Source organism: Colossoma macropomum, unplaced genomic scaffold (assembly GCF_904425465.1).
Source record: "Colossoma macropomum unplaced genomic scaffold, Colossoma_macropomum, whole genome shotgun sequence".
In the NCBI taxonomy this organism is placed as follows: Eukaryota; Metazoa; Chordata; class Actinopteri; order Characiformes; family Serrasalmidae; genus Colossoma; species Colossoma macropomum.
Window position 1 is genome coordinate 21,649,941 of NW_023494809.1, and position 16,064 is coordinate 21,666,004.

General features: G+C 37.4%; 1 protein-coding gene across 1 annotated transcript; it reads right to left on the minus strand.

Annotated features, from left to right (window-relative positions):
* Window positions 1–423: 423 nt before the first annotated feature.
* Window positions 424–15,327, minus strand: abcc13 (ATP-binding cassette, sub-family C (CFTR/MRP), member 13). Its single transcript, XM_036557932.1, has 21 exons — window positions 15,211–15,327; window positions 14,890–15,056; window positions 14,505–14,687; window positions 12,670–12,904; window positions 11,668–11,733; window positions 11,310–11,447; window positions 10,245–10,391; window positions 10,071–10,155; window positions 9,930–9,963; window positions 8,128–8,188; window positions 7,817–8,036; window positions 7,042–7,196; window positions 6,183–6,338; window positions 5,781–5,971; window positions 5,487–5,613; window positions 4,984–5,085; window positions 4,168–4,308; window positions 3,509–3,667; window positions 2,587–2,753; window positions 1,902–2,105; window positions 424–1,804 (listed from the first exon to the last, which is right to left on the minus strand). Exons 1-21 carry the CDS (start codon window positions 15,325–15,327, stop codon window positions 1,690–1,692), a joined length of 2,970 nt encoding a protein of 989 aa, XP_036413825.1. The 3' UTR covers window positions 424–1,689.
* Window positions 15,328–16,064: the final 737 nt, after the last annotated feature.

Here is a 16,064-nt window from a genome sequence, read left to right on the forward strand (position 1 = left end):
TCTCAGGATTTGTGTTGAAATTCCATTTTACGCAAATGTTTTCAGTTTTAATTTCTCAACCAGGATTGCTGTGGAAGCTGAGGCAGTTTGGTTTGCAAGGAGAGGATTTCCACACTCATGGATAGCAGTAGCAGAGATTGAGAAACCTATGCGAAGCGTACGAAGAAAATCACACTGCATCTTCTCTAAACGTGTATTTATTTAAGGGGTAATTATTCAACAGCTATACAAAAACAAAGCAGCTGAACACAGTTACCCAAACTTTACTAAACCACCTTCATCAGAGGGGCTATTGAAATGCTTTTCACATTTAATAGAGACCCTAACTGACTTGTGTGTCAGTTACATTGTGGCACCTTGTTGTGAAAACCAAACTGTCCATAATGCAACTCAAACTATCAGTGAAGAAAATAAACTGTCAGTTAAGAAATGGACCCAACGACTGAAAAGGGGAAGCAAAGAGATCAACACGTATTACTGTCACTGCTTGATGTTTGTACACTACTTTAGGTAGCACAAGATACAGGGAGGTTTGAAATGCTGTACTATTAGGAAAGCTCCCTAATCTCTTAGACTCTGATTACAATACATGCTGTAAAAAGACATACTTTATCGTTTCACGAGACAAAACCATGAAAACAGAATGAACTGTCAAGTAACACTGAAAAACATGTTCAGCTCAAAGTAAATAAAGAATGATACATTAAATGTGAGTTTTAAATACTTAAATCATGAATCTTCCATTTCTGTGGGATAGAACTTCTTAACAAATGAGAAGAACAATTTTAAATATGTTACTACAAAAATGGTGACAAAACAAGGTGATCAAATCAATGATTGTAGTTGAAAATTGTTCAGCTATGAATGGTTCTATTTAAAAAGCAGAGAATAACAAAACATTGTTGTGCTTGATTTATATTCATACACGGGGTACAAAAGTCTGAGCTGACCAGTGAAAATGCTTCTATTTCGCATTCTGTTTATGGACTGCTTTCTATAGTCAATTGAAAGAATAGAATTGATTCCATTCTAATTTAATACAAAACTTTTCATTATGATTTGTATTAGCAGCATAACAATTTGAGTGAAATTTTAACATGAATTCCAGAATTTCTTAGTATTTGGTATGTCCCTCTTTTGCTTTCTCGACGACAGTGTGCGGTTCAAGCCTACATGAACTCCACAAATGCCACAATTTTGCTTAAATTAGACCTATAAACAGTGCAGAACTGTTCTTCTTCATTATATTTTCCCTAACTGTTTTAATTTTTTGATAAAATCGAAAAAAATATTTTAAATGAAAAAAATCCCAGATTTTCAATGTGGTCTCAGACTTTTGGACCCCACTGTATATAAGTAACACAATATATAACTTATGTACAAAAAATTGTAAGCTAAAGTTTGAGTAACCCCAGTCCAAGTGAAAATAAGTCAACATATCCTCTACAGAGAACAAGTTTAAGTGTTTTTCTGCAAATGTTCTGCAAATTTCTATTTCTTTGCTGATTGTTATGTTAAATTCAGCAAATAAACAGTAATTGTGCATTAAACTGTGCAAAAGTGTAGGGGACGTGTACTTATTTTCTCATTTTCTCTAATTTATACAACTGCACACAACTATGTACCAAAATACTTAAATATGTATGCACACTGCCTGTCAAAGACTTCAGTATATTCTGGTTTTCCTTGTTAAACACTGCCTCTCTGTGACTCCTGCAGTAGCTGTCTGAACAGTGTCCCCTGCTGGATGAGAACAGAAGGAGAGTCAAACTCCACAGCATGGCCAGCGTCCAGCACCAGCACCCTATGGACATAAGAGGCAATTAATATATACAAGGTTTTATATCTAACGTTTTTTTTAATGTTCTTAGTGGAGTTGCTTCCTCCTTAGCGATACTCACCTGTCTGTGTGCATGACACTGTTTGGATTCTGACTCAGCCACAGAACAGTGCATTCTGGGAGTAGTGTAAGGACTAGCTGCTGAAGCAGATGTTCTGATTCTGAATCACCTAAAAGAAGAGCCTCCTCCACTAGCAGCACTCTGGCTTTCCCCAGCAGAGCCCTGACCAGACACAGCAGCCTCTTTTGTCCACTGCTAAGGAAGCTAAAAACAGTGCAGACAACTTTATTTCAAATCACAATCTTCATTTACTGCTTATACAGGCAGAACCAAAGCTCATGTACATTTACAAAAGATTGAAATGAGTTTAAAATAGCTTTTAATTACAAACAGTTGCATGAATTTGTGTATCTTAATTGTTCTTTGGTTGATTGTATTTAGCTTTGAATGTTGATGCATATATATTTCATTCTTAAATCTTATTTTTATGCATATTTTTACTCTTTGATTGTTCTCATATTATTTTGTCTACTTATTTACATCGTTATTCACTCCTTTAAAAGTAAAGCAATATTTTTAAGGGACAAAAAGGGCTACATCAGTAAAGTTGAGTTGAGAGTTCTCACATCCATCACTTATTTAAGGCCAGTTTTAACTTGATATTGCAACAGACATTTATCTTCAAATCTAGGTATCTCAGACATTCTCCAGAATGACTGAAGCACCTGTTGGTGCCAGTATCTACCTGTGAGCGGTGAAGCTGGGCTGTATGGAGTGCAGCAGCTGGCCCTGCAGCTGCTGTGCAATTTCCTTCAGCTGGCAAAGCTCCAAAACCTGCCACACCTGGGCGTCGGAGCACTGTGCAAAAGGGTCCACATTAGCCCTCAGAGATCCAGAGAACAGCACAGGCACCTATGACAATGAGCCAGAAATTAATGCAATTTCCAGCTAATAAGGGGGACGCCTATCACTGGCGTTGCCCCATTTAAGTTAAAAGCAGAGCTGCACACAACATGCTACAACATTCTTTGCACCACACCCCTGGGTCATCATTCTGCTGCCTGTCAACACACCTTCGCCTGCAGTCTTCTATCAGAACATGCTGGATCTGCCAAACAGTGAACACACCTTTTCTGTGTGATCTGTGCACATTTGCATGGCATGGCTGTCACAAGAAATGCACAACAGCTTGTTAATCGTTATTGTGATACTAGCTTTGGACTATCACAAAAGGCTGCAATATACAAATAAGCTTTTAGACTTAGACCTGAGCATCTTTACCAATCACAGCTCCAGATGAGTGTTTCTGAGGGGTTTTGACAAATTGATGAAATAAAAGTAAATTACTTTGGTCAAAAACAATGCAGGCCAATCTTTAAAAATGTCACACTTCTTAGCTACTCAATTACTTTACTACCCCACAAGACAAACTACACAGCTAATACCATCACACATCACACAATGTGAGTGAGTGCTATTTTAGGCTACATTTGTTCCAGGACTGGATCAGATTCAAGCATTTTCTGCTGACATCAGGCCTATACCAATACCTGGTATCGGATCGGTGCCATCTCTAGTTTTTAGTATATTGCAATGTGTCACAATATGCAGCAATATAATCTCAATACCAGCATTTCATCCATATCATGCAGGCCTAGTTAACTGACCTGAGGGATTAGGTGCAGGTGACTGCGCAGGGTGTGGAGTCCCACGCTGACTATGTTCACTCCATCAATAAGAACAGCTCCACAACTGGCCTCCACTGCTCTGAACAGACAGCTTATCAAACCATCAGTCTCAGCCTTCTCTCTGCTTACAACACCAACCTACCAAACACAAATATCACATATATGACAGAAAGAGCAAAAGACTGCATGCATGCAACAACAGCATTAACCTAATGTTTATGTTAGACTATTTAACATTTTTAAGCATTCTAAAGCTCTCTCTCTCTCTCTCTCTCTCTCTCTCTCTCTCTCTATCTATCTATCTATCTATCTATAGTTGTGAAGAAAGAATGGTTACCATGGATGAGATGCATTACGAATAAGAGTGAAATAAACATCGTCATGGCTGTTTTGTAGTGTTTGCGGAAGTTCACGGAAGAAAGTGGATCTTTCTGTGAGTCATGAGCGTACAGCTGTGTCAGTATCTATATGAGGTGTCTAATAAAGGTGCTTACATTTCAGGTTACACCACTGGTTACATAACACTACAGAAAAATAATCATTTTAGCTATGAATATTTAACTGCAGAACACACACACACACACACACACACACACACACTCTCTCTTGTACCTACAGACACACATACCCCCCTTTACCTTCTCTCCTTTACAAATACTGAAGCTAAGTCCTCTGAATGCTGGTGTGATTGCTCCTGCTTCAGTTCCATAATGTATAAACTCAAGCTCTCCTTTTTGGGGCCAGCCAGGTGGGGCTCTGTGGCCTCCGGTCCATTCAGCCTGACAGGAAATGACATATTACATAACGCCAGAGATCCAGACTTCAATTCCTCATAACTACATAGCTTACACAGTAGTTTCATATTGGGTTAATGAATAATGTATAGTAGGGTTAAAAATTTAACAATATACCTGCAGTTTAAGAGGTTTTCTATTTAGAATCATTGAATCAAACCTTCCGGCTGACATTTCTATATGAGACTGACATGATAGAGACAAATCAAAATCAGAATAACTTTTTTTTGGCCAAAATATGTTACACATACAAGGGATTTGTCTTGGTGAGTGAACACATGCATGACATGTAACATCCTATCCAGGCCAGACAAGCACACTATTAAACACTATTAACAAGTATTTAACTAAAGGACAGATAAAACAAAAATACAATAAATGGAATAAAGAACAAGAAAGAATAGTGAAACAGTCAATGTGAAAGGAGCTAAAGAAACATGTGAATATCTGTACAAATATACATATAAATATCTACACATATGCAGGTCTGAGATGACATATTAATAACTTTTATATGTTTAATATAAAAAATATGGCCAATTGTTCATTTAAATGATGCCAGTTATGTCTAAGGATGATTACGGTAAAGAAGCCATCACTATTCTAGTTTCATTTGACAGGTCTTCTGAGGAAATGCACATCTAGTGTTAAATCCATTACCTCTTTCTCCATTTTGGAGTAAACACAGATTCTCTGTACCATCAGTGCATTCCTTGTAGTTTCTGCGGAAGTTGCAGTAAACTGGTGCATCGCTTCTCTCACCTGTAAGAATAACCTTATCGTCATCATCATCAGCAAAAATCCATCCATCTGATTCACAACAAAATCATGTTGTTATATCTTATTCATTCGTTCAGCTCACTGAAACAAACAGAGAGATTCCATAAGATGTGTGGATTTTAAACTTTTTAAAATTTCTATACTTTTGATACTGAAACACAAAAATTAGTAATGCAGACACAAATGTATGATACAGAATGTAAATATAATTCATTACATATCTATCTATACATTATCTATTGTTTTTAAATACTTATGTAATTACACTTAAACAGTATAGCAAAATAAAAATACTTCTAGGCTTCTAATGGTTTATATAACAGCACCGTAGGCCTGGACAGAACAACTTTAAGCAGAGTTTATTCAAACAGAGTTGAACTCACATTAAAACCATAAGCCAGAGCCAAAGCTATGATGCCAGCATCCAGGGAATCCGCACTATCCAGCAAGGCCAGACTGATGAGGAATAAACTAATTGCATAAACAATGTCCAGTCTCAGCAAAGCCCACCTGCACAGTTCACAGGCCAGATGCAAGATAAGAAGTTAGCAGGATGGATTCCAAGGTAACACTACCCCCTAGTGGACAGCTATGGTCACAGCAAAAATCTGAGAATTATGTATCTTTAACTGTGTGTGTGTGTGGGACTTGCACTACATGTGGAAAATCCCAGATACTGACCTTTCCATATCAACACTTTTGTGCTGTACTTGTAGGTTCTGGGCTGATGTCTTGGAGCAAGTGGTTCAGGCAGAGTTTTGTCACTCATGTGGGGCGAGACTGGGCGTCTGCTGTGCTGTTTCACACACACCGGTGAGAGGATTGAGGACATGTATGTGACATGCTCCTGTACTGATGAGCAGTGAGACTGACAGAGACAGAGAGAGAGAGAGAGAGATATGGAGAGAATGAATAAAGAGAGAGATGATAATGAGTGTTATATTACAGAAGAGCATGTGAAAGTGGGAGCAGACTAGCTCAATGTCTAATAATACTATTATCCTCAGACAAAGCATTTTATTGAAAAAGAACCATTTAGATTACAGAATTTGTTTGACATGGAGGATGCTTAATCTTACCTGGACAGTGAAGAAGAGAAAAGTCAAAGGACATAGCGCCAAGCTGAAGACAGGAATGATATAGATAATCAGCAGCATGCTGGCCATTATCTGCAGAAGACAACTTCCCCAGGTGTGTAGCTGTTCAGGTAGCTGCTCCTCAATCACATACATGTCCTGAACCAACACAGTCATAAAGTAAACCTTAATGCACTTCAGTACCAATCTAAACATCTCCATACCTTACTTACAAGTATGCTAATACTGTTTTGAAGTGGAACAGTGCACTCTTTGTTCCTCTTGAAAAAAAAAAACAAGCTGCTGAGACTTTTTAAATTCTATACAGTGAAATTTTGAGTTTTTAATATTGTTAAATACTTTTTAATACTTTTAAAAAATGTAACTTAATAAACTAGTCTCAGAATTTATAATGTGGCTGGATGTGGTTGTTTTAAACTGAGACTAGTTTATTTTCTCTTTTATAGTTTTGGTCCCACATTACTAGAAAAGTCTGCATTCAGCCACCCCAATGAAATAAACAGAGCTATCGAAAAAAACTTGAAATGCCTGCTATGATACGCAATAATGAGCAAGTCATGCATGACTGAGGAATGAAAGTGTGGGCCCGCTTACAGACCCTGGCGATTTCAGGGGTTAAGTAACAGCTAGGCCATTAATTAAAAACTCTGACAGCCTTTAAAGCAGCACTGGAGAACAGCCCACCTTTTAAAATATCTATATAATCTTATGTTTGTATGTTTTGGAAGTTTCAACTTGCATGAAGATTATTTCTGATGATTTCTAGAAATTTCTGTGAAAATCTGATAGAAGGACTGTGTTCTTCAGCATAATTTCTCTGGACCTCCATGCTGTCCCTCACCTGAGTGAAGGTGCGCAGTAAGTGAGGGGGGTCAGTGGTCAAGTGCACACTTAAAGGCAGGCGAAGGACGCTGGAGAGCAGCTCACATTGCAAAGAGTGAGAGGCCCTGAGAGAGCCACAGTTGAGACAATATGCCGCCCAGCACACCAGCAAGGCTGAAAAACACATATAAACCCACACACAATGAGCCCATGTTTACCACAAGCTCCAAACCTACAAAGACTTCTTAACCCAAGTGGCCTTTCCTAGTTTACATTTCTCTGCACAAACACAGCAGATTCAAACAGATGATTATGAAGTCTTTCAGTATTAGATCAGGTCCATGATTTTTTTTATTATTATTATTATTATTATTATTATTATTATTTAGAAATGGCATGTTTTTTTTTATGGACACAATACAGGACACAAAACAGCACACATTTTTAAATGGACACAATATTGGACATCTACACAGAAGAGGTTATTTACATATATCAGCCTGTAAAGGCACAGTAATAAATCCAGCCTGTTTAAGGGATAAAGAGAGTTCGGGAAATGGTCATGTAAAAATTAATTATGACTGGTTTTGGTACATAAAATCACAAGAAAAAAAGATAAAATACACGAAAAATGTAGGGTCCTTTAAGTACATTTAGTATAGCATTGGCCACATGTATATTATTACAACTGACTATAATTATTTCCAACATTTAAAAATTGATGCAGTGGATTTGGCACCTTCAGATTCATTTTACATTCCTAGATATTATTGTTATTATTGTTATTAACAAACCCTGCAGAAGTCCAAGCAGAATGCAGACAGACAAGCGTGAATTTCTGAGCTCCTTCCACTCCTCCAGCCCCTGCACGTCCTTTGCCTCTGCTGTCCACACACACAGCAGTCCGTCCTGGGCCACACATACAATGCATACACCCAGCTGGGCCAGCAGGGTCAGAATTACCCAGTGAAAGCCAAAAGCCCTCAGATACTGCCCGAGCGCTCCTCCAATGCCCTGTGGGACAGCATTAATGCAGGAATTACACTGGGCTTCAGTCAGCTTGATGAAAAACATAATCTTATAAACAGTTATCATTTATACTCACTTTATGGGCTGGCAATTGCTCTATATCCCTTTCAGTTTCATGATGATTCTTGTTATTACATCTGTGAAAATTACATGTGTTTAATTATTGAATATATCTGTCAACTTAACATGCTAGCATGCATCAGCCAAGTAATACGTAAATTTTCTTCATTTTTAAAACAATGTGTGTCAAAACTGTGTACAGTACTCAGAGGCAGACTGGGAGAAAATTAAAAGCCAAAAGCATGTCTAATGCTCTTAAATTCAGTAATATTGCATTTTGGATTAGAACTATTGTAATTCTGCATTGCTGGTTGACTACAGCATGCCAAGACGCTAACCCTCAGGTCAAAGCATACAAAGGGTATAACCCTGGCCTCTCCAATCAAACGGCTGTACCAGCACACACACACACACACACACACACACACACACACACACACACACACACACACACACACACACACACACACTCTTCTGAAAAAAGTGCAGAGATTATGCTGCCTGGGATCCCCATGACATCTCAGGAGGCTGCAGGTTAGTGATAGCAGGCATGAAAGCCATGCAATCCCAGCATTAATGTTAATAATACTTAAATGAACTACAGTGGTTTTAGCTATTGGGCCCAAAAGAGTACATTCTCCTGAAAGCACACACACACACACACACAGAGTCACTACTTTTTTATCATTTTTTTTTTTACTTTTTTCCAGATTTTACTTTTTTTTTTTTAAAGATCTTTTTGTTTTCTTATAAAGTTTAAATACTACTTTTAGTCCATGGGCGGAGCCTTATTTTAGCCACACCCCTGCATTTTAGAGCAGGCTGTCAGACTGTGGCGATGTCCCTCATGGTCACATGGCGAGCAATTAGATCCCATTATTATGAAGTAAATTTGTCTTTAAGGTTTGAAAATCAATGTAACATTAAGAACTGTCACTATTGAAATGCATGTTTTCTACAATTAAGTAAACTTTTCCGTGTTTTCATGAAAAACATCATGATTTTATGCATCTACATCTGTTCAAAGCTCTGTTTGCTAGTCATGTCTCGGCTAGAGTTTCTGAGGTAAGGTGAAAATTAAATTTGTCACTACTGAAACAGTTTGGCAGTGTTATGATTGTTTTGTTAGCAACAAAATGGAATGTTTAATCATTCATTTTAATAAGATAATTGAAGTTTGAATCAATTCAGTAGAATGATCCACATATGTAAATAAGGTAATAACATGTCCCATATGTGGAGCTGCATCTACCAAAAAATTTGATTTTCGAACATTTAATCCAATATTATTATATTAGAAAAGCTCAAGACATGTTTCTGTTCAATAATCTGACCAACAATTATTTTTAGTATTTTAGTATTATTTCTTTTGCCTTTTATTTATGCTTTTTTTTAATTAAAGTTATATGAAACACTAGAAGGTAATGAAATGATCTTGGACAATCTAGCTACACTGAACACATTGCGGTTTAAACCGCCAGTGATAAGTGGTGCAAGCAAGTTTTTAAAAACATTTATACAAGAGCACACACTAAAATAGGTCATAATGGCGGGTCTGAGTTAGCTTGCTAGCCTGTACATTCTTAATTATTTTTGATAATGAATGCAGCTGAGAGCATGCTGTTGATGTAGCAAAACCCGAAGCAGCTGGACATTATATTACAGCTTCAAATAAGAACCTTCAAGCTGACAGTTAGGAGTCTTAACAGCTTGTTTCTTCTGACTATTGTAGAGAGTCTGGTGAATTTCACAGACATGCAAAAACGCTAACCACAAACTGCTGTTTGTTGCAGGTAGGTTTTCTTTCATACTTCATACCTGCCACAATGCTGTGGGAACCTGCAGGGTGAATCTGCATAACAACAGAAAAGAGAAATTTAATTACTGTATTTATTCTGATACTGTTGCAGACACTATCAAGTATGTGTTTTAGCGACAATATTTGGTTTGTATATATACCTTGTGAAGGGCATGGGTGACAGTTTTTAATGTCCAGATTCTCGGAGATAAAGAATTCCTCCAGATGACAGAGAGACTGCTTTGTCTGGGCAAGTAAATCATATAATGGGCATATATTGGAATTGATTTCAGGAGGCTTAACACAAGTATACTGTCTTAAACTGAGTGTGTTACCTGTTTTAACATAGTGGAGAGTGTGTGGAGCTTCAGAAACAGAGGCAGCAGCAGTCTAAAGAGACAGAGGCTCATGAACACCTGAGAGGGCGTCAGAACGTTCCCATCATCCATCAGAACAAACGCACCCAGGCTAGACAGACACACCTGCACAGAGAGAACATTATTTCTTAGAGTGTCATCTCTATGTAAATAATTATAACAGACTAAAGCCATACAGTTCATTCATTCAATTTAAACATAGTCAAAAATTGCAATGAGCCACATAAAGAGGACATCTGAGGCCTTACAGTTATATACACCTCAATTATTCTGGTAGACATTAGGGGTGTACACACATATATCAATGCATTACCATACACTGATCTGAAGGTGGCAATTCAACTACCATTTATTATACGTCAAAACTTATTATAACAACATTCAAGAAATTTTTTTAAATGAAAAAAGTCCAGCTTGTATTTTTTCTATTGTCTATATTCCACTACTATGAATCCTTCAGTCACATTGGGTAATCAATATGTTTTTTACAAAGACACAAAGTGTCACTGATGCAAAGCACCACTCATATGAAACACCGAAAAGTACAGAAGTGTTAAAAGCTTATGGAGAATCTTAGCCTGCTAAACATGATTGAGTGAGTGACTGAGTAAGTTACTGAGTGAGTGAGTGTATATGTGAGTGAGTTGGAAGCCAGGTCCATGAGGTGCTTCGCATCATTATTCTAAACATAACCAAAATAACCAAATCAAACTATAGTGCAAACAAAGATTTCAGGATGCACTGCACCATTTCCTAAAGATTCACAACTGAATCAAATTTTGTCAAGTCAAAGATTCACACCCCTTGTAAACATTGTACCCCTAAACATTATCACTTTTGTCTATTTAGCCTTTTTGGTATATTTTGCATGAATTTGTTTTTTGTATTTAAACTATTTAGGGATACAACATTTACAAGATGTGTGAATCTCTGACTTGACACAATTCGCTTCACTTAAATTATCCTTAAGTGCTGGATAATTTAGACAGATTATTTTACTAGTTGCAGCTGCCAGTTCCGTACCAGATACGGTATACAAATGCGGCTTAGCATAGAAAAGGACGTAAGATATCCCAGAACTTGAAGTGTCTCCAGTTCCCGCTCCCACGCCTCTGCCACCCTGTACTGGAAGAAAAACTCCCATGCCAGCAGCTTCAGTGCCTACACACACACAAGAATAAACATACTAAAGACAGCTAACATACAGACCTCTACATTAAAGCAGTAGATATATCTGACAAAATATTTTTTATATTTCATTTGTGTGATGTGAGTGATTTCAAGACTGAATGAAGAAATAATAACAACTAAAAGCCATATTGTGAATTTACAAGTAGGTGTCATTAAAGTACTATAAGCCCAAAAGGCACAAAATAATCACCTTCATCTCATGCAGCATCTCTTTAATGAGGTTTTCACTTGCCTCTCGAATGGTCACCTGACTGCACTGTAATTAAAAAAAGGAAGGGATAATAGTCTAGATTAAAGGCAAGACAGATAGTGAGATTCAAGGCCTAATATAACTTTTTAAAGAGCTACATAATAAGGTAGAGTTGTCATGATTACTTGATCAGATTAGCTTACTTTATGTTCTAATGTTCTCTCTTAAAGTAAGAAACTAAGCCTGATAGACACAACCATATACTGTCGCTGACAGATAAAACCTTGTATCTACTCTTTTGGTTTTTTAAAATGTTTTTACATAATTTGAAAACACCAATTGCTTCATGATTCAAGAATATTTCATGATAAATGGAATGATAGAAATGGTTCAATTTACTTGTAATAAAATCTTGTTACATTCATTTACATTAAAAGTAAAAAATGTTAATTCCTGGTCCTGTAAAGTTGCCATTTCAGAGATACAAGATACAATGTGCATTTTTTCGCCACATTTTCACATTTCCATTAAAATAATCTGGAATCTTTTAAGGGCAATCCATAGTTTGCTAGTGTTTAGTTTAAGTCTATTTTTATTGTTTGGCCTTTTTAACCCCTTTAATGGAATTTTATTAAACACTTCTTTAACTTAAGGATAACTTGCATGGTAGTTGCTTTAACTGAATGATAAGTCTTATGATGTAATAAGGCTAAGATTTAAGGAGTTTATACCCTAGGCTTTAATACATACTAAGGCTTATTATTCAGTAACTACAGAGACTTCAATGCAAACTGACCGAGCTATTCTCAGGATATTGGGCCCACCGGTGACCCTGATCATTTAAGGAGTTAAGAACTGATGACTTGATTAAACATCAAAATGATTACTGAATAACTTTTTTACTACTATTACTAATAGTGACGTTCCTGAAATGAAGTTTTTCTTTACTCAACTGTTATAAAAAGTGCACATACATCATACAAGTCCACTGCTATGGCTGACCTGCAGCAGTTTGATGCGGTGCTCCAGTGAGGAATGGACAGGAGTGAGAAACAGCAGCAGTGCTGGACCAACCAGCATAGCTGGGCCCAGCTCTATCCACAGGATCCCCACACAAAGAACCACTCTCACTGGAAAGGAGATGAGCCATGGAAGATGCACCACCAGCTCTGCTATCTGGTCAACTTCAGCCAACATCTGGGAGACCGGTGCAGCGGAGTGTGTCTGATGTGGGGGGCTGTTGGACAGAGACAATGCCTTTCATGTGTATAGGAAAGGGTAATGGGGGGAGTAACCAGAAAGATCACAGGTTTGGCATGAGGATGGAAGAAAAGGAGATGAGTATGAAGAGGAAAGCAAAGAATTAACATAGGAACATGGGATAGAATACTTTACTTTCAGAACAAAGCACCAGAGACTAAAAATAGTGTCCATAACCTTAACACATCAAGCATGTCAAAACAGCAAAGTGTCAAAGCGCTGCCAAAATAATCCTTCTCAGAGTGCAGTTTTTTCAATTACTAAAATCCTGCCCAGGCATGGAGCACATCACAAAGGACTTTGTGCAACAGAGCAGACAATGCCAGAAGTGAACAGGCAGGGGTGGAAGAAGTACAGAGAAACTGTACTTCAGCAAAATACAGGCCCTGTGTTGAAATTTTACTCAATTAAAAGAGGAAGAACATGGTTTAAAACAAAATTAAAGGAGTGAGTGTTGTTTTTAAAATATTATGGTAACTTTAAAGCTTGAGGCGATCACAGTCTATGGAACCAGACTAGCAAATCCGTTTTACCCCTTTTCAACAAGCTCTGTCTGTGTTGTGGTGACTAATCGGTGATATTAATGGTTAATGGGTGACTGCTACAGGCAGTTTCATCAAGGATATGAATTCCAGAAAAAAATTAAAAAATAAAACGTGCAGGAACTCGACTGGCAATAGAAAAATAAATAAAAAGGTATTTGAGATTTGTAACAAGTATTTTAAATATCAAGACAACATTTTCTTTGCTTTTTCAAAATAAAAGGGCTCGATGTAGAAACTAGACATTAAAATTTTAAAACATACCATTTGCTCCCCTAGGCCACTTAGTCTATATAAGGAAACTAAGCTGTAAATTAATTCTGACAGCTGCATTGAATTCAGTGTTTTTGTGATGCCATGAAAACCAAAGCACGCACACACATTCACCTATTCAAGCCTACAGTAGTTTAGCCCTGCTAATTCATGCTGAAGTTAAAGAGTATTTCAGCCTGGACTGCTTTTTTGAATGAGGAACAGAGCTCATTTACACATAAAGGCACAGTAATAAAAAACAGACAAAGAGAGACCAGAAAATAGTCATGTAAAATATAATTATAAGTGATTGTGGCCTATAAAACCATGCAAACTTCTTAAGCAGATCAAAAAAATTTAAAGAAGAAAAATGTAGGAGGTCAAAAAGAAAATGTAAGGAGTAAAAAGTATGTTTTCCCCTTGAAAACATAATTGAGTAAAAGTACATGTATTCAGTTTCAAAAATACTAAAATCCAGTACAAATCTTTCAAAAATAATACCAAAATATAGTAACAAATATAGTAATATAGTAAATTCCAACGCTGTGAATAGAGTCTTTAAAAATCCACATTCTTCAAATCATTTTAATCAGAGAAACATTACATTTATTTGTAGCTATGTCCAAATACGGATAATGAACTAATATCTGGGGCATACCTACTATATCAACTTGTTAGGTTATTATCCTGCACTTCATGAGGAGTATTGGAGCAGGGAAAACAGAACAATGCACAGAATAGGATAAAGCCATTCATTTAAATTACTCAGGAATAAAAGCTCACACTACCTGTCTGTAGAGGGCGCCAGATAAGGCTGCATGAGCGCTGGCCGCAGTTTTCCTGCTCAATCTCCCAAGCAGGTGTTGTGAGACAGCGTAGCAGAAGGCTGACCCCAGAATGACCAGAGCATAGACGTACCCCGCCCACTCAAACACAGGCTGCTTCTCACAGAACAATACTGCCCACCTAAGACCAAAGAACATATAATTAGACTGGTCAATGTTAATTGTGCATTGTACTTAAATTATTTACAATCAGCGTCATTACACACATTTACATTTATTCATTTGGCTAATGGTTCTATCCAAAGTAACTTACAAGTGAGCTTAGAGCAACACGAGTGTAAAGCTATGACATGAACTAAGCACAGATAAACATGGTGCAATACCTGAGAGTGAAAAGGCCAAATATGCTGAGAAGGTCAGCTGACAGCCTCAATAGAATGACCTTGAGTAATGATGGACGAAACGTCATCCACAAAGTGTAGAGGAGGGAGAGGCCAGGGCTGGATGGAGAAGAGAAGAGCAGACCTTCTGTCTCAGAGTCTACACTCTTCTGCAAGGGTCAATTTCACAAAGGCACAAAAAATAGGACATGAAATGAATATACAGATTCAGAAAATGGTTAAAGCAATCTCAAATCACTTTTTTAAAAAAATCTGCTATATGAAGAACATCCAGCCATGATATGCTGCACATACTATGCTCACCTCATAGTTTCTCTGCTGCTTTTTCCATTTTTGCTCAATGTCCAAGTCCAGATGGTGGATTGAGTGGTCATCACCCCACAGGTCAGTTAGGTGCTGCAGCAGCGTCCTGCGGCCCATGGCTAGCCACCAGACATCACTGAGGAACCTCCAAAGACTTCTGGTTAAAGAGCATCTTGAATGCTGCATTGAAACAGAGGCACATGATTGAATTTACTCATACCTACTGAACAAACAGACACTTTTCTGGTCTTTTTCTTTACCAGCAGGAGAAAATGTATTACATGGTCTGATTTCTAGTGCATTTAAGGCCACTGACACTAACAACTTTTAACCTTCTTGGCTATTTAAAACTCTTCCTATCTAAAATTGTTAAACAGCTTTTTAAAGGTTTGCACATGAAAAGTACAACTGTACAAAGTAGTTTTACAGATTTAGGGAAAATAAACGTTGAACATGCTTAAATGCATTAATATTAGTCAAAATGTGCATCACAGGGAAAAACTGGGTACACATGAGCCACTGACAATCATCTATGGAAGGCAATTTTTTGCTAAACTAAACACACTAAAAAAGGTTCACCCATTTTAGTGCATTACTGTCTGTAACATCAGCCACAGGAGTCAGAAGACCTCACAATCATTTTCACAGCCTCGTATCCGTCTTTCCAACATTTACTACAGAAGACACATGGCAGTAACTGCTGTTTTACCTAACCCCATCGCCTATATGTAAATACCTATTGTTTATTAATTTAAAAGGAAGAAAGAAAGACTACATTTGGCTAAACTCGCAGGGAATAAAAGTTTCTCTTACCTCCTCTTCATCAGACTTGCTCCTTAGAGAGACATACGTAA

Excerpts from the sequence above, each read along its gene's own strand:
- abcc13 (XM_036557932.1), bottom strand. The coding sequence starts at position 15,327 with ATGGGCCGCAGGACGCTGCTGCAGCACCTAACTGACCTGTGGGGTGAT. Across the intron at positions 9,964-10,070 it reads TCACCCATGCCCTTCACAAG|ATTCACCCTGCAGGTTCCCA; the intron begins GTATATATACAA and ends GTTGTTATGCAG. Across the intron at positions 8,189-9,929 it reads TTCCCACAGCATTGTGGCAG|ATGTAATAACAAGAATCATC; the intron begins GTATGAAGTATG and ends TAATTTTCACAG.